Here is an 18,793-nt window from a genome sequence, read left to right on the forward strand (position 1 = left end):
AAGATTTCTGTATTGTGAAAAAAGAGACTTCAACAGATTTGATGAAATATGAAACACTGGTAATACCCAAACATCAAAAAAGTAAATAAATTCCAAATAAAAAAACCGAAAGACAGAGATAATTTTTATATTTGTATATAAATCCTAGGAACTAAAATATTGTTTAATTATGCTGACTCTCTAAGGTAACTTAAACATATTGTGCTAGTTATCATATCCAGAGCTATAATTCTGAGTATTAAAAAGGAAATATGGGAGAGAAAAATAAAGGGGAAATTATATAAAAATGCTATCATTAATTAATGTAATAATACTAACCTCAACTGCAAAAGTCAGAAAATATTTATTAAAGTCCTTAGGACTACATCGAAGTACATACAATCCAGCTGGATTACCTGCTTTCTTCAGTTTACTGACGGCAAAATCTATTCTAAAAGTAAAGAAGAAGTAATTTGAATGATGACAAAGCAAGCACCATCATATGACAAAAAAATTCATGTGAAAGGTCAGAAGTCAAATCTAAAACTCTCAGAATTTTTAGAAGTCCCTTCCATTTCATATGTTTATCAATAATCTTGCAAGGAAAAAATTCAAACTACCAAGCTATTTTGCAGCAAATTCAAACCAATTCAAGGGGCAACCATATTGCTTTAAAAACAAAGGGTACTAGTACTGTAAGATAAACTCACAAAGAACAATTCATTCATTTTAATTTTCTATCTTTTGATATAAATTTAGTATTTTAAAAAACATACTCTCGTAAAACATCATTTGACTATGCAACCTATCACAAAATACTTACGTCTCTTCTACTACAGCAATTACTAATATAAAAATTGATGTGCATTATTGCAGTATTTAAGTTAATGCCAAAGTCAATAGCAGACCCAGAGCAAGTAACGACTACTGATTTTTAAAATTTTGCTGTGTGTTTTATTGAAGTAGCACATCTTGAGACAAAGTAAAATCATAATCTACATGAAAGCAAAAAATCACCTCTCTTTTTACTTAACATTATGTTTCTCATGTATAAACTAATGCCTGGCACATATTAGCTACTCAGCAGTATATGTTCTATAAAAAGATGAAAGAACGTGTGAATGAATGAATGGATAACGAATGAACTAATGGTAGGAGTTATTAAAATATTGAATATGTTAAGCATAGCATGTTTAAATAGGGCAACTTTTACATAACAACCAGGATATATTTTCTCAAATACTGAATTAAGAGTAAATAGAGTAAGGTCAAGAGACAATTGCTCACAATCTATCCCAGATTATTTCTTCTGCTCAGATTCTTCAAACTCAATGCCAATCATAAAGCAAATCCTGGCTAAGAGATAACCAGGACTTGGATTCAAAAGATGTTATACATTACAGTTGGCTTTAGCCAGTATTAAAGCAAGGTATACAAATTGTGTCAATATGGTAGCTAGTATCCAGATGTAGTTATTTAAATATAAAATTATTGAAACTAAACAAGTAGTTCAGTTCTCAATTGCACTAACCACATTTCAAATACTAAAAGCCATATGGGTCTACTGGCTACTATATAAACACTGCAGATACAGAACATTTTCATTTTCATCGCAGCAGAAATACTGTATAGTACTATTCTAGAAAAAATGGACATTCAGTACATTTTGGATTTGACATTTTCATTAGGAGAAGTTCAACATCCCAAAATACTAATGATCAACAAATTTTGCATAGTGGCTCCTCTGCAGTATTTCATACTTAATGAAACACAAATTGAAGGATTATTTTTTTAGATTAACACCCAAAAATGATTAAGCAACCTTAGGCAACTAATGTTAAACCTATACAAGATAGGTTTATAGATTAGTGTACATATAAATTTTTCTCAAAATAAAATTATCATGTAATCTGATTATAAATATTTTAGTTAAAAAAAAGAACTTTTCAAATTGATATTTTTTCCTAAACTTTTAAATCTAAATATATCACTGTTGAATAAAATCTTCTTTGTGAATATATTATTTGGTTTTAAAAAATTTACTTTTAAAGCCTACATTACTTACGAAATTGGGCCATGACAGTTGCTTTGTATATTTTCAAGAACCATTGGAGGTGCTACTTCTTTGCAGAGGTAATGATGTGCATCTGCAGTTAATCTATAATATCCATCAATTAATGACACAAAAGACAAAGCTTCTCTTAATGAGCTAAGTTCTATTTCCTAAGTAAAAAGAAAAAAAAAATTCAGTGTAATTTAAAAAGTCAACTGCATGTTTCATATTGAAAATTCTCCTAATTTATATCGTTAGATTAATTCTCCTAATTTTTTTCTAAATTGCTCAAATGCCTCTTATGCATCCAATGCACAATGTGAATTACAAATTCTTATGTCTGGTATTTAAGAACCTCTTATATACAGAATTATCATCATGTTGTTCCAGTTATAGTTTACTACACATCCAACATTTTGCTATGTTTTCCAATAACCCTATAGACAAATGTGCCATTCATCTCAATTAAAAATCACTCTCATCTGATATAAAAGTTGGTATTAATTACAAATAACTAGCATTGGGGCCTCCCTCGTGGCACAACAGGTTAAGACAGCACTGTGAAGCTCTCCACAGTCACTGCAGCACTAGTTTGATCCCTGGCCAGGGATGTGACCCACAAGGTGCAGCAGACCTCTTCTGACTCACCTGCTGCTCCCCTCAACCATATATTTCAGTAGATCTGCCTGTTCTGTTCCCCACTCTGTCTCCGGTGAATCATCTCACCCCTGACACCTCTGGCCTGTACCCCAGTTCTTGTATGCATAAATAAATAAATCTTTAAAAAATAGTTAGCATTAATTTTCACATACTAAGTAGAGACTAATAAAGTACTTGGGCTAAAAACTATAATCTATGTAGTATATGCTAAAGCTAAAATCATATGTAGTTATCCTATGTTTGTATCATCATATACACATATGTGAACATATAATCAACCTACAATGAAGCATCTTACTTAAAGGGAAAACACCAAAGCAACTGCTCCTAAAATCAGGAATAAGGTTAAGAAAGTCCACTATTTAATATTGAATTAGATGTATTTAGCCAACATGAATAGGCCATAAGAAACAAATATAAATACAGAAGTTGAAAACAAGGAGGTAAACTATCTCTATTTCGAGATTATATGATTATATATTGGGGACCCCAAAAGAAAACAACTATATAATTAGCTCTGCAGTAAAATAATTCATTGAAATAGCAATATACAGAAATCAATAAATTTCACATATATTAAAAAAGTTATTTATAGAAAAACTTCAAAACACTCTTGTAAGTATACAACAGTTAGAAGTATTATAGATTGGAATATAAATGATAAACTATAACCTAAATCTAATTATTGTGTAATGTGATTATAACTTAAACTGTTTTTTTAAAAAACTTCAGTAAAATTAAGGTAACATTTCTTCTAAACTCCTAAATCTATATATATCACTGTGTCAAAATTTTTTTTTGTAAATATCTCATTTGATTTTTAAAAATTTACTTTTAAAGTCCATATTATTCACAAAATTGTTCTAAGATGTAACTTTTTACGTGGTTATATAGGTTTACCATGTTCTTAGACAGAAAAAAATTAACATCATGAAAATATTAAAATCCCTAAATCAATTTTCTGATTTGTCACAGTTACAATGAAAATACAAACCAGTACTGAAAGATGTACATAGAAAAGCAAAGCAAGTATAAGATTCAGAAAATCAGGGATCTGATATAAAAAGAGAAAAGAAGGTATTTTCAGGACAAAGAAGGGATATGCCCAAGAATTACATGTGCACATGGTCTAGAGAGTATCCAGTCCAGGTTAGATATACCCAGGTGCCCGGAAAAAACTAGAAGTGATGTAATATTGAACATACTTAACTATGTGAAATACTGTACTGCGAAGTGTACTATTTTGCAGCATTCTTGTAAGGATGAAAAGACATAAAAAGAAAATATTTATACAAAGTGAAAAAGATGAAGAAATGGTTAACACTATCTGAGATGAAGAAATGGTTAACACTAAATGAGAAAAACAACTAGGTTTACAAGAATGGAAATGTGATCATAGTATACTACTTTGCTCAGCAATGAACAAATGTAGTCATAAAGAAAACACAGAATATGAACTTAAACCAAACAATTTAATGAAAAAGTATATGACATATATGAATGATAAGAAGTACTTAGCTAAAACAATTAGGCCATAAAAATAGGCACTAGGGCCTCCCTGGTGGCGCAGGCGGTTGAGTGCAGCAGCCTTGTGAGGCTGTCCACAGCCTTAGCAGCACAGGTTCGATCCCGGCCTGTTGGTTGGGGAGATGCCCATATGGCACAACAGGCCTCTCCTGTTTCGCCCACTGCTCCCCTCAGCAGTGTATTTCAGTCAGTCTGCCTGTTCTGTTCCCCGCTCTGTCTCTGGTGAATCCTCTCACCCTCCTGCACATCTAGCCTGTACCCCAGTTCTTGTATGAATGAATAAATAAATCTTTTTAAAAAAATAGGTACTAAAAACAAACCCACAAACAATATCAAAAGACTTGGAGAATTTCAAGCCACTACAACAAAGGATTAATACATTAATACGTAATAAATGAGGTAGTGAAAATTACCAATCAATTGAAAATAGAAAACTAGTCAAAGGATATGAGAAAGCAAATCACAAAGGAAGAAATACAAACAGCTGGCCATAAAAACAAGAGTCTGCTCAATTTCAGATTCCAATTGAGAAAATGTAATATTAACATTAGGACACAGTGATATTTTTGCCAAAAAATTAAAATTTAGGTAACATCCAAGGCTGTTACAATGAACATGGTGTGTAGCTATCTCTTTGAGATAGTGTTTTTGTTTCCTTTGGAAATCCAGATATGAAACTGCTAGATCAAGTTGCTAAATTTTATAAAGTGTGTTTTACCATTTTTTAAAATACAGGGGGAAAAATGGCAGAATAAAAAATAAAATGGTGATTAAAAAATAAATGCAGTAACACATAACAGAAATGCAATAATAAGCAAAAATTAATTACTTTCTTCTATTCAACAACAGAGAAGATACATTGACAAAAAATTCTTAATCCTAATAAGTAACAGAAAAAGCATAACATCATGAATAAAATTCAGCTAGAAATATGGTATGTATAAGAATAAAATTATGAAAAGTTTCTGAAAAACAAGTAATATTTGGCTACCAGGAGAAATATAATGTATCCCTTAAATAGAAAATGTAGTATGGTAAAGAAATACCACTTTACCCCAAACTAATCTTTAGAGAAATTCTAGTAAAATGTCAATGTAGCAGATGTCACAAATATAAAATCATTGTTTTGTACAACTGAAACAAACAGTCTTATGTTAATTATGTTATTCCCCCCCAAAAGTTTTTAAATAAATAAAAGTTTAAAGAATACAAAAAAAGCCAAAGTGATAGTTTAAAGAGCTTTAGGAAATACTCAACAAACAAGGCAATGTCAAGTTTAAGAGCTTATAGAGTATCAAATCATATGTCTGAGTTTATCAGAGGCCCTATCAATTAACTAACACCAACCTTTGAATGCTACTTGATGTCTCTATATTGCAGACTTAAAATGCAGCCAACAAGTTCCAACAATGTCCTATAATAAAGTTCTTTATATTACTGCAGGATGTTCACATTAGCATCTCTTAATAAACTCTTCCAGAAATACTTACTCTATAAATACCGTATTTATAGAATAAAAATTTACTCTATAAATTCTACATTGGGGTTAAAAATCCTCCTCTCATTGATCCATTAAATATTTACAAACTTCTTTCTAAACTAGGTCCTGTACTATGCAGGAACAAAAGACAGATGAAAATATGATACTTTCAAGTAGCTCACAGTTTAACAGGAAATAGGTATACACTATTATATTTTTATCTGAGAATTAGAAGCCATGCTGACTAAAGTGAGGTGCAAGTTAGTTATAATTTTGATAATATAAACCTGAAATGACCAGACAGGTATGTTAGACATATATTTAGGTTAAATTAATAATATTAATATGACATATAAGCCAGGTAAAGAAATACATGAATTAAAAAGAAAAAGCCAAATAAGCGAGATATTCAAGAGTAGCGAATAAAGGAATTCTTTTCTTCCCTTTTGATTAAAATAAGGGGGATTTCTGAAGCTATTTAAAAAAGGATATTTAAAGAAGCTATTTAAAGAAGGATTAATTAGAGACAATCAAGTTTTACAACGTGAATAGGTCTGACCTGGGACTGGTTTACCTTCTACTATACAAATTTCAGACAGCTTAGTTTTAATATCTTTTTCTACTTTAATCATGCAATATGACTGGTGTTATGTACATCTCCAGTGGTAAAAAGATTGTCAGGAATGAGCATTACAACAGGGAATGAGCACAAACCAAAATGAAAAGAAAAAGTTACTGATGTTTTGCTTATCACAGAAATGATTGAGAAACACACTATTCTACAAGAAACTGTGGGAAAAAGTGTTGGTAGTAATACAAAAAGCTAGATGTAATCCAAAAGCTTACTACACTGTACTTATGTTCAGAAATATAATTAAAACTAAAATAAAAATTCCTGCAAGAAAATTATTTTTGTACTAACACTTGAAAATTTTTATTTCTGACAACAGTAAAACATTACCATTATGTAATTACAATGCACTTACCAGACCTTTACTATCTTGCTTATGGATAGTTACAATTCTGCTTTCACTTGCACCTTCTTGGTTTGCTTGCTTAATACTAACAGCAATAATATCAGGAAAATCACAATATAACTGTAATTCCTATAATTAAGAGTATTCAAAATTAAAAATAAGTAAAATTTATGGAGTCCTTTAAAACAAGATTTAATGAAGGACATAACATTCATTCTAAATTGATTAAAATAAAAAAATATATTCATAGTAACAAATAAGCATTAAATGGAATTCCCTCGCCCAAAATCTAACTCTAATACTATGCTATATCATGCTTTGGCTTAAAAATTAAAGCATTGGGCCTCCCTGGTGGCACAAGGGATTAAGTCTCAGCACTATGAAACTATCTGCAGCCATGGTAGCACAAGTTAGATCTCCAGCCAGGGAGCTAACGCATATGGCACAGCAGACCTCTCATGTCTCACCTGCTGCTCCTCTCAGCACTGTTATTTCAGTAGATTCACCTGTTCTGCTCCCACTCTGTCTCTGGTGAACCCTCTCACCACCACACCACCATCCCCCATCCCTGAATCTCTGGCATACACCCCAGATCTTGTACGCATAAATAAATAAATCTTTAAAAAATATTAAAGGGTGCCAGGAATCTAAAGTGTGTTATAATATCCCTCAATCCAGTCAACATTAACAGGAATCATTGACAGAAAATTTTAAGTTTTAACTGCCAAAGAATGAAAATTAAAAAAAAAAAACAAACCCTAATAATAGCATAACGACAGCATAGATATGAACAAATTTAAAACTTCTAATGCAAGCATAAAATAAACCAAATTAATTATTTAATAGGCATACATTACTATAAAATTAATAAAAATAATCTCTGAATTTTTATGACTGTGCCTCCTATTATCTATAACATAATAGTAAAAGTAAAAAAAAGGAGGCAACACTACTTTAAAAATTATTTTTAGAATTCAAGCTTTTTCTGAAACTATATGAAAACCATTACTATTATTTTGTCATAAAAATTAAATGAAAAACTCTCTAAGAACAGTGAAAAAAGAGCTATAGATATGATCTTGATAGCTTCACACTGTTAAAACTTCCACTTCTAGCAATGGGAGAAAAGAAGTATAAGATCATGTATCAAGTGACTAAAATTACTTTGCTTCTATTACCATTCTACTTAAAATAACAAAGAATGAGAACATATCATTAAGGATTACCTGTTCTGTCAGTGTCTCACTTTCTTTATGTTTCCCTCTTGACCACTGAATTCCACCGTTTCCAGTTATTATAATGGTTGCAAAAATCTCCTCACCTGAAGGACCTCTTCCACGTTCTTTTACTTCAAATTGCTCTGTGTAGAAGGCAGACTGAAGAGTTTCCAGATTCATAAGATACTTAAGTTTCAAGTTTCTGGCAGTGACGTTGCATTGGCCAAACTGCTGAATAAATCTGCGAAATCGATATCTTATTCGCTTTCTTGTCAAAATATGATAGTCTTGGATCTTTGCTCGAACGCATTTTGGTAAAAATGTCTTGTAGCTAGGGACAAAGAGAACACAAAGAAAAGCCAAACTTATTGAAAGAGAACTCTAAAAACAACATTAAAAAGAGATGTTACCAGGCCTCCCCTGGTGGCACAGCGGTTGAGCGCTGGGTTGTGAGGCTGCCGCAGCCTCTGCAGCGCCAGTTCGATCCCCGGCCACCGGCGAGGGTCCCACAAAAAAAAAAAAAAAAAAAAAATTTGATATCTGACTACAAAAACAAATTTTCTCTGAATTAGTATAAGTGTTTAGACTAGGTGATGTTAATTTTCTTCCCCTAATGAAATGAAAACTTTGTCCAGTTAATAATGGAATCTCTAAAATTTGGTTTCTCTTGTACACCATTTTTTCCCTGCATAGTACTGCAAATACTTCCTACAATATTGTACACCAAAATTTATCTGAATTCTAGTGATTGTTACATTTTATTGGACACTACTGTTGGTCATTATGCAAACATACTTCTTTTCTTTTTTTTTTTTAAAGGATTCATTTATTTTTCCATACAAGAACTGGGGTGTAGGTCAGAGGTGTGGGGGGTGAGAGGATTCAGAGTTGGGAGTAGAACAGGCAGATGTACTGAAATACACTGTTGCGTGGAGCAGTAAGCAAGGCAGGAATAGTCTGCTGCACCATGTGGGGATTGAATTCATATTGCAGTGGCTGGCGATAGCTTCATCGCGGCTCTATCTTTAATCCCTGCGCCACCAGGGCGGCCCTGTATTATTTTCTTAAGCCAGCATCAAGAACTCTTAATTCCTTTGCAATCAAAAAAAAATCCAGTTTGGGAATTTTCAAACTCTTTTGCACTTTCATATCTATGTAAAATATCCTAAAGAAGTTACATATTTCCCTCCATCTGAAATACCTGACAAATGGGAACATTTTATTGCTAAAGATAAGGCTATAAATGTCCATGTATTTACATATGCTAATCCTTCCCATCACCCATCTCCTACATAGTTAGCTCTTTTTCATCCTCTAAGTCTCAGCTCAAGTATCATCAAATCCAAGAAACCTTTCCAGATGACAATGACTATGTCAGATTCTCCTGCCTCTGTTCTTTCTAATTTATAGTTTATGAAAATAATAAGATTTTATTTATTTAAAAAATACCTATCACCATCCATTTAGACACCTTGTACCCTTGTTTCCACCCTACACTCCAAACTCACTACTTTCAAGTTATTTTAATTTAAATTTTTTACTACTCTGTATGCTCTTGAGATAGCAGAAAGGGTTTGCTATTGCTTATTTCTTTCTAATTCTGCATTCAGTAATCACAGGCTGACACCTTGAAATTGGTCACGGAGAGAATATTTATTTATACCACAGCTATCAGCAAAGATTACAAAGAAACCAAATCTCTTTTTTTCCCAAGACCTGGTTTCTTAAACATTTACCAGCATACTACTACTGTTTTCTTTTCCCACTCTGCCCTAAGCCCCTGGAAGAACTGTTTTGTATTCAAGCAGGCAGAGTTGCTGAAGAAATTCATTTGATGAGTTTCATTATAAATTCATAATCACCAATTTCAAATAGGCTTTCATCACTACCCTTCCTCTTAGAACATTTTTGTTCAACTATTTTCCCCAACGCCCACAACTATTTCAAACCTTCTCTAAGGTTCTCAAGCATCAGCTACATTCCTCCTTAAGTTCAGTAAATGACTTCATTTCCTTTTCAGAGGGGAAAAACAGCTTCTCTAAGCAAAACTCCCTCAATATTCTGCTAGCAAATATTACTTATCAACATTGATTCTCTCCTCTTTGCTGCCTCTCACAATAGATGATGTAGAAACCTGCTGTTTATTTTTATTAAACATTTATTTATTTATGCATACAAGAATGGGGGTACAGGCCAGAGGTTTGGGGAGGTGAGAGGATTCACCAGAAAGAGTGGGGAACAGAACAGGCAGATTTATTGAAATACACTGCTGTGGGGAGCAGTGGGCAAGGCAGGGGAGGTCTGCTGTGGCATGTGGGTAGCTCCCTGGGCGGGGATCAAACTCATGCCACAGTGGCTGTGGATAGCTAGCTTCATAGTGCTGTGCCTTAACCCCTTGCACCCCCAGGGAGGCCCCTAAACCTGCTGTTTAAAGCCAGTTCTTTGACCTGTACTTATCCTCTCTAATATACATCTACCTTTATGGGGACTTTTACTTTTTTTTTTTTAAGATTTATTTATTTATGCATATAAGAGCTGGGGTACAGGTCAGAGGTAGGGGGTGGGCGGAGAGAATTCACCAGAGACAGAGTGGGGAACAGAACAGGCAGATTGACCTAAGCACACTGCTGAGGGGTGCAGCAGGCGAGTCAGCAAAGGTCTGCTGCGCCATGTGGGTTGCTCCCTGGCCGACTGGGATCAAACTCGCTGCAGAGGCTGGGAATTGCTTCATAGTGCGGTGCTTAACCCTTTGTGCCACCAGGGGGGCCTTGGACTTTTACTCTATTATTTCTCTTTTATTTACATGTTTTACAAATACTAAGTATTCTTCCCATCTTAAATGTAAAATCTTTTTATACCACAACTCCCTCCAGTTGCAGCCTACCTGCACTCTTTTGGAAGAATTTATACAACCATTTTCATTTTCTTGACTTCCATTTACTTCTCAACTCACCCCAATCTGGCTGTTCCATCATTCTACAGAAACAGCTCTTACTGAAATCAAGGAAAACTTTGATATTGCTAAAATAAAATTTCTGTGTTCTTTCACTTTTCATTTTTCAGCTACACTCAATGTTATAGATAATTCTTTCTTTGACAATAATTCCCCTTAGCTTTTCTGATTTTATTCCCATTTCTTTGGCTATTCTGTCCAAACTTCTTGTTGGAGTTCCTCAAGAATTCCAATTATGGGCCCTCTTTTTTTCTATACTCTCTTTCTCTCTGAGATATTCTATATGCAAATGTCACTCATGTCTCTATATCTAGCACTAACATTTAAGCTCCAGACCCATATCTTCCACAGTCAATTGAAATTACGCATTTAATCTGCATGTCTCAGAAGCTCCCCCAATGTGTTACACCAAACACCATCCCCAACACCTTCCCCCTAAAGACCTTCTTACAACATTCTTTAATACTACAAATCATCTACTTCTGCAAACCATAAAAAGCCAAAAATCATCCTTTACACCACCCTTTCCTTCAACCCCCATTACTTAATCTATCAAGATATTCCCTTGATTTAAACTTGTTAATATTTCTCTTATTTCTTCATTCTTCCCATTTAATCCGTGCAAGCACATATCCTCGAAGAAACTGCAATAACCCAAATCTCTGGCCAGTTCATATTACTCATACCATTCTGATTTGCTTTCTTTCTTTTTTTTTTAAAGACTTACTTATTTATGCATACAAGAACTGGGTGTAAGCCAGAGGTGCGGGGAAAGGGAGCGGACATGAGAGGATTCACCAGAGAGAGTGGGGAACAGAACACACAGATCTACTGAAATACATCGCTGAGGGGAGCAGTGGGCGAGTCAGGAGAAGTCTGCTGCACCAGTGGGTTAGCTCCCTGGCCCGATGGGGCTAGAACTCCTGCTGCAGTGGCTGGCAATAGCTTGATAGCACCGTCTTTAACCCAGATGCCACCAGGGAGGCCCTAATTTGCATGCTATACTAGAATCAAAGGGTTTTTTTTTTTTAAAGATTTATTTATTTTTATACAAGAATTGGGGTACAGGCCAGAGATACAGGGAGTGAGAGGATTCACCAGAGACAGAGCAGGGAACAGAACAGGCAGACGGACAAAGTACACTGCTGAAATGGAGCAGCAGGCAAGACAGGAGAGGTCTGTCCTGCCATGTGGGTTTCTCCCTGGCCGGCCGGAAATGGAACTCCTGTTGCAGTGGCTGCGGATTGCTTCTTAGGTTGTGTCTTAACCCCTGCACCACCAGGAAGGCCCCAAAGGGTTTTTTTAAAAATAAAAATCTAATCATTTTACCGTGGCTTAATGCCCTTGCATGGTTTCTTAGTACTATTAACCTTATCAATGTGACTCAAAGGTTCTCTATGATCTAGTCCTTGTCTCCAACTAATTCTTTAAGCTCTAACCATATTGACTATTCACTCTTCCCATGCCCCCTTCCCTACAAGATCACTTCCATGAATCTCTACCAAAAAGACTAAACACTGAAAAATAATTTAAAACTAAAACCAAAATGCAAATTATTCCTACTTCACCTTCTTCTGCCAAAAACATTAATCATCAAAAGAATGTGATTCACATAAACACCAAAGTTTTACCAGATTTTTTAAAAATAAATTTTATTTTTATATTCCCCATACAATTACAACCCCCTTATTTTGACCCCAATCCCTCCCCTCCCCATCCCCCATCCCCCCTAGAGTGTCTCTGGTTCATAGTTTTTTGTTGATTTTGATTTTCACTTTCTTATAGTTATTCATTTTCCTGGTTCCTTATTTAAGTTCTCTAGATTCCTGCTATGAGTGAGACCATGCGGTATTTTTCTTTTTCTTTCTGGCTTATTTCGCTGAGCATGATCCCTTCCAGCGCCATCCATGTTGCTGCAAATTGCATGTGTTTATCTTTTTTGAATGCTGAGTAATATTCCATGGTGTATATGTACCACATCTTCTTGATCCAGTCATCTATTTTTGGGCTTTTGGGTTGTTTCCAAAGCTTAGCTATTGTAAATAGTGCTGCTATAAACATAGGGGTGCAGGTGCTCTTTGGAATTGATGTTTCTGTGTCCTTTGAGTAAATACCTAGGAGTGGAATTGCTGGATCATATGGAAGCTCTATGTTTAGTAGGTCCAGAAATCTCCACACAGCTCTCCATAGTGGTTGGACCAGTTTGCACGCCCACCAACAGTGCAGGAGAGTTCCTTTTTCTCCACATCCTCGCCAACATTTGTTGTTGCTAGTTTTTTAATATGTGCCATTCTCACTGGTGTAAGATGGTATCTCATGGTAGTTTTGATTTGCATTTCCCTGATTACAAGTGATGTTGAACATTTTTTCATATGCCTGTTGGCCATTCGCATTTCCTCTTCAGAGAAGTTTCTTTTTAGCTCTTCTGCCCATTTTTTTTTAAGCTTTATTTATTTATTTATACATACAAGCACTGGGTACAGTCAGAAGCACTGGAGGGTGAGAGAATTCACCAGAGCCAGAGCTGGGAGCAGAGCAGGCAGAAGGACCGAAGTACACTGCTGAGGGGAGCAGCGGGCAGCAGGAGAGGTCTGCGTGCCATGTGGGACCCTCCTCCGGTGGCTGGGGAGCAGCTGGGGATTGAACCTGCGCTGCAGAGGCTGCAGGCAGCTTCGCAAGCCAGTGCTCAACCACTGCGCCACCGGGGAGGCCCCTCTTCTGCCCATTTTTTGACAGGATTATTTTCTTTGTTGTTGTTGAGTCTCATCAGCTCTTTGCAGATTTTTGTGATCAGTCCTTTATCATTAGTGTTGGGTGCAAAAATGTTCTCCCAGTCTGTGGGGTTTCTCTTTGTTTTTGTTATTGTCTCTTTTGCTGTGCAGAAACTCTTTAATTTGATGTAGTCCCAGCTGTTTATCTTTGCCTTCACTATCACTGCTTTGGGTGATGTGTCTGTAAAGATATCTTTGATGTGCATATCACGTAGTTTCGCCTATATGTCCTTCTATGTATTTTATGGTTTCAGGTCTTATGTCTAGTTCTTTAATCCATTTTGAGTTGATTTTTGTGTATGGTGTGAGGTAGTGGTCAAGCTTCATTCTTTTGCATGTAGCGACCCAGTTTTCCCAGCACCATTTATTGAACAAACTTTCTTTGCTCCAATGCATAGTCTTTGCTCCTTTGTCAAAGATTAGTTGACCATAAATCTGTGGGTTTATTTCTGGATTTTCTATTCGATTCCATTGGTCTGTGTGTCTGTTCTTGTTCCAATACCATGCAGTTTTGATGATTATGGCTTTATAGTATAGTTTGAAGTCTGGGAGTGTGATGCCTCCATTCCCTCCTTTTTTTTTTTCAGGAGAGCTTTGGCTATTCGGGGTTTTTGGTGATTCCATATGAATTTCATCAATAATTGTTCTATTTCTTTGAAGAATGACATTGAAATTTTGATTGGAATAGCATTGAATCTGCATATTGCTTTTGGTAGGATGGCCATTTTAATAATGTTTATTCTTCCAATCCATGAGCAGGGGATGTCTTTCCATTTCTTTGTGTCTTCTTCTATTTCTTTTAACAGTATTTTATAGTTTTCTTTGCATAGGTCCTTTACCTCTTTTGTTAGATTTATTCCCAAGTATTTGATTTTTTTGTTTCGATAATAAAAGGGATGGTTTTTTTTATTTCTTCTTCTTCAGATTTATTGTTTGTAGTTTCACCAGATTTAATAAGACAATGAATCTTATTTGGAGATGAAAAGAGGTGTTGAAGGGCCTTCCTGGTGGCACAGGGGTTAAGATGCAACCTATGAAGCTATCCACAGCCACTGCAGCACGAGTTTGATATCCATCCAGGGAGGTGACCCACATGTTGTAGCAGACCTCTCCTGACTCGCCTGCTGCTCCCCTCAGCAGTGTATTTCAGTAAATCTGCCTGTTCTGTTCCCCATTCTGTCTTTAGTGAATTCTCTCATCCCCACACCTCTGGTCTGTACCCCAGTTGTTCTAAGCAAAAATAAATAAATCTTTAAAAAAAAAAAAAGAGGTGAAGATAACAACATACAACAAGACTTTCTAACTTGATTCGCAAAATAAAGGATTGAAGGTAAATCCTTTGCAATACCTTAGAAGTGTACGGTTCAGAAGATGAACCCATTTCAGTGTCATGCTAGACAAGTCTCCTTTGTCTAGCCCCTCTCCCACACTGCTGACTAAGCAGCATCTCCTACACCATCTCCCACTTGTGTGAGATACTTACCAGAAATAATCAAAAAAAAAAAAAAAAAAAAAAAAGGAAAGAAAAGTATAGCACCAACAACTAGAAAAGTAAAAGTAAAAGATAAGCAGCTCCATTTGAAGTAGCTTATCCAGATTTCAAACAGAAGTCAAGGAATTTAAAAAGTGGTAAAATATCCTAATGGAACATAGAAAAAGATAACACTAGGTAACCTGAGTTCTCAAACAACATGACAAACATTACAAGTAGAATACAACAATCCTCCAGAAACCAAACTCAAGTCATATAAGATTGTATCTCCCCATTAGATAAGCGAATTCAAAATAGCTATGATGAAAAAAACTCAGACACAAGAATACTCAGAAAATCAAATCACAGAGATACAAGAAAACTTAGAAAAGTGTCTCAATGAGCTCAGGAATAAAATTAACAAACAGAAGACAGAAATTGAAGCTTTAAAGAATAAACTAAAAAGAGATTCAGGATGTGAACAACTCATTAAATGAGTTCAAGAATACTGTACAAAACTATGGAAATAAAATAAACCAATGGAGGAACAAATCAGTGAGTTTAAATATAGACACCTAGAAATAATACAGAGAGGGGTCTTCCTGGGGCCACAAGGGGTTAAGATGCAATCTATGAAGCTGTCCACAACCACTGCAGCACACGTTCGATCCCCAGCCGGCCAGGAAGCAATCCACATGGCGCAGCAGACCTCTCCTGTCTCTCCTGCTGCTCCCCTCAGCAGTGTATTTCAGTCAATCTGCCTGTTCTGTTCCCCATCTGTCTCTGGTGAATCCTCTCACTCCCCCACAGCTCTGGTCTGTACCCCAGTTCTTATATGCATAAATAAAAAATCTTAAAAAAAAAAGAAATAATACAGAGAGATTTAGAAGGGGGCTAGAGGAAGAAAAGAAGGAGAATGAGGAGGAGGAGGAGGAAGAAGTAGTAGTAGTTGTTGTCCTATCATTGACCCAGTAGGAAAAGAAATACAAGAATTATGGACATTCAAAAAGGTGAAGAGAGGAAAAAGAGAACAGAAAGCTAATGAAGAAAAAATAGCTGAGGGCCTCCTCTGGTGGCGCAGGAGGTTGAGTGCCATGCTGTGAAGCTGTCCGCAGCCTCTGCAGCTCCAGTTTGATCCCAGCCAGCCAGCGAGGGTCCCACATGGCGTGGCAGACCTCGCCTGTCTTGCCTGCTGCTCCCCTCAGCAGTGTATTTCATCAGTCTGCCTGTTCTGTTCCCTGTTCTGTCTTTGGTGAATCCTCTCAGCCTCCCACGCATCTGGCCTGTACCCCAGTTCTTGTATAAAATAAATAAATAAATAAATAAATATTTAAAAAAAAAAACTCCATGAAGCTAACAAAACTCATGGTTATCTAAATGCAAAGACAACTAGAACAAGACACATATTAGGAACACTATCAAGAGTTTCAGACAAAAAAAGCATATTAAAGGGAAAAATAGCAGATAACATAAAGATAAGTGTTGCATTGGACTTTCCCAGACAAAGAAGCTATAGAACTTTATCAGTCCTAGACATTCCTTACAAGAAATGTTGAAGGAATTCTTCTATCAAAATTGAAAAAAAAAGTTCACAAAAATTTGAACAAGCAATAAGTAGAATCAGAAAACAAAAGAAAAAATGGTAGTAGCAAGTACTCATATATATAAAATCACTCTAAATGTAAATTAGTTGAAATCATTAATCAAAGGCACAGAGTGCCTTTCAAAGATTTATTTATTTATACAAGCACTGTGGTACAGGCCAGAGGCGTGGGAGGGTGAGAGAATCCACTAGGTGCAGGGAGCAAAACAGGCAGAAGGACCGAAAGCACTGCTGAGGGGAGCAGCAGGCGTGACAAGAAGAGGTCTGCTGCACCATGTGGGACCCTCGCTGGCCAGGCACTCTGTGCCTTTGATTAGTGATTTCAACCAATTTACATTTACAATATAGTACTGGAAATCCTAGCCAGGGCAATTAGATAAAAAGAGGAAGTACAAGGTATACAAATTATAAAGAAAGAAATAAAACTATCACTATTTGCAGATAACATGATAATATACAAAGAAAACCCCAGGCACACTAAAAAAAAATTATTAAAATAAATGCAAACAGTAAAGTTGCATGCTACAAATTAATACATACATAAATCCACTGCGGTTCCACATGTAAAAAATAAACTACCAGAAAGAGAAATCAGGAAAACAATTCCATTTACAACTACATCAAAAAGAATAAAATACCGAGGAATAAATTTAACCAAAGAAGTAAAGACATGTTGACTGAAAATTATAAGATGATAGTGTTTGAAGTAATCAATGAAGACACAAAGAATTAGAAAGAAATTCCATGCTCATGAACTGGATGAATTAACATCATTAAAAATGGCCATATTACCTAAGCAACATATAGATTCACTTTACTCGCTATCAAAATCCCAAAATCATTCTTCACAGAAATAAAACCATAAAATAATAAAACTTATTTGGAGTTACAAAAGACCACCAAATAACAAAATTAATCTAAGGAAAAAACAAAATTGTAGTTATTTAGCACATGTCCTGACTTCAAAACTATATTCCTAAAGAGTGATCAAAACAATGGTATTGGAATAAAAAATAAATAGAACTGAGAGCTGAGAAATAAACCCACATATACATGGACAACTAATTCACAACATAAAGACCATGAGCATAAAAATGGAGCACAGAAGTCTTTCACAGTCACATACTAGACCTCTACCTAATGCCATACACAGAAATTAATTCAAAATGGAGTAAAGATCTGTATATAAGACCTGAAAAAATAAAATACATAGGAGAAAAAGAGCTCACAGTAAGGCTCCTCAAAATTGGCTTTCACAGATGCCTTTGGGGACTCAAGTCCAATAGTGAGGGAAACAAAAACAAAAATAAACAAAGGGGATTACATCAGTTTCTTCACTGTAAAAGAAACTATCAGCAAACACAAAGGTATCCTACTGAAGGGGAGAAGATATTTACAAATATTACATCTGAGAAGGGCTAATAAACAAAATAGATAAAGAACCAATAAAACTCAACAACAACAAAAATCAAACAACCCAATTTGAAAATGGGGAGAACAGATCTGAACAGACACTTCTCCAAAGAAGACATGGCTAAAAGGAATATAAAAAGATGTTCAGCATCTATTATTATTATTACGTAAATGTAATCAAAACATGAGATATCACCCTATACTCGTGAGAACAGCTATTATCAAAAAGACAAGAAATAACAAGTGTTGGAGAGGATATGGAAAATAGAGGATGCCTTTGTACACAGTTGGTGGGAATGCAAACAGGTAAAAGTCATGAAAAGCAGTATGAAGATTCCTCAAAAATATTAAAAATAGAAACTCCATACTAACCAGTTATCTCCTTCTGGATATTTACCTGATGAATTAAAAAAAAAAACCCACTAATTCAAAGAGATAAATGAACACCCATGTTCATCACAACATTATTTACAATAGCCAAGAGTTGGAAACAACTTAAGTGCCATTGACAGATGACTGGATAAAAAAGACGTGCTACACATACACAGTGGATTATTACTCAGTTAGAAAAAAAAATCCTGACATTTGCAATCCTGACAGGTATGCTGGGTGAAATAAGTCTGATGGGAAAAGATAAACACCTTACAATTTCACTGATATGTGGTATGTAAACTTTTAGACTACAAAGC

General features: G+C 35.3%; 1 protein-coding gene across 1 annotated transcript in view; it reads right to left on the reverse strand.

Moving 5' to 3' along the window:
• JAK2 (Janus kinase 2) overlaps positions 1 to 18,793 on the reverse strand; it is a gene marked incomplete at both ends in the record, with an annotated part of 69,166 nt that overhangs the window by 22,588 nt on the left and 27,785 nt on the right. Inside the window, 4 exons of the mRNA XM_084237778.1 lie at positions 319 to 430; positions 2,045 to 2,202; positions 6,686 to 6,805; positions 7,903 to 8,224. Coding sequence (XP_084093904.1) covers positions 319 to 430; positions 2,045 to 2,202; positions 6,686 to 6,805; positions 7,903 to 8,224 — 712 coding nt within the window. The remainder of the gene's footprint in view (positions 1 to 318; positions 431 to 2,044; positions 2,203 to 6,685; positions 6,806 to 7,902; positions 8,225 to 18,793) is intronic.

The sequence above is a fragment of the Talpa europaea genome (assembly GCF_964194135.1).
Source record: "Talpa europaea genome assembly, chromosome: 7".
Classification (NCBI taxonomy): Eukaryota; Metazoa; Chordata; class Mammalia; order Eulipotyphla; family Talpidae; genus Talpa; species Talpa europaea.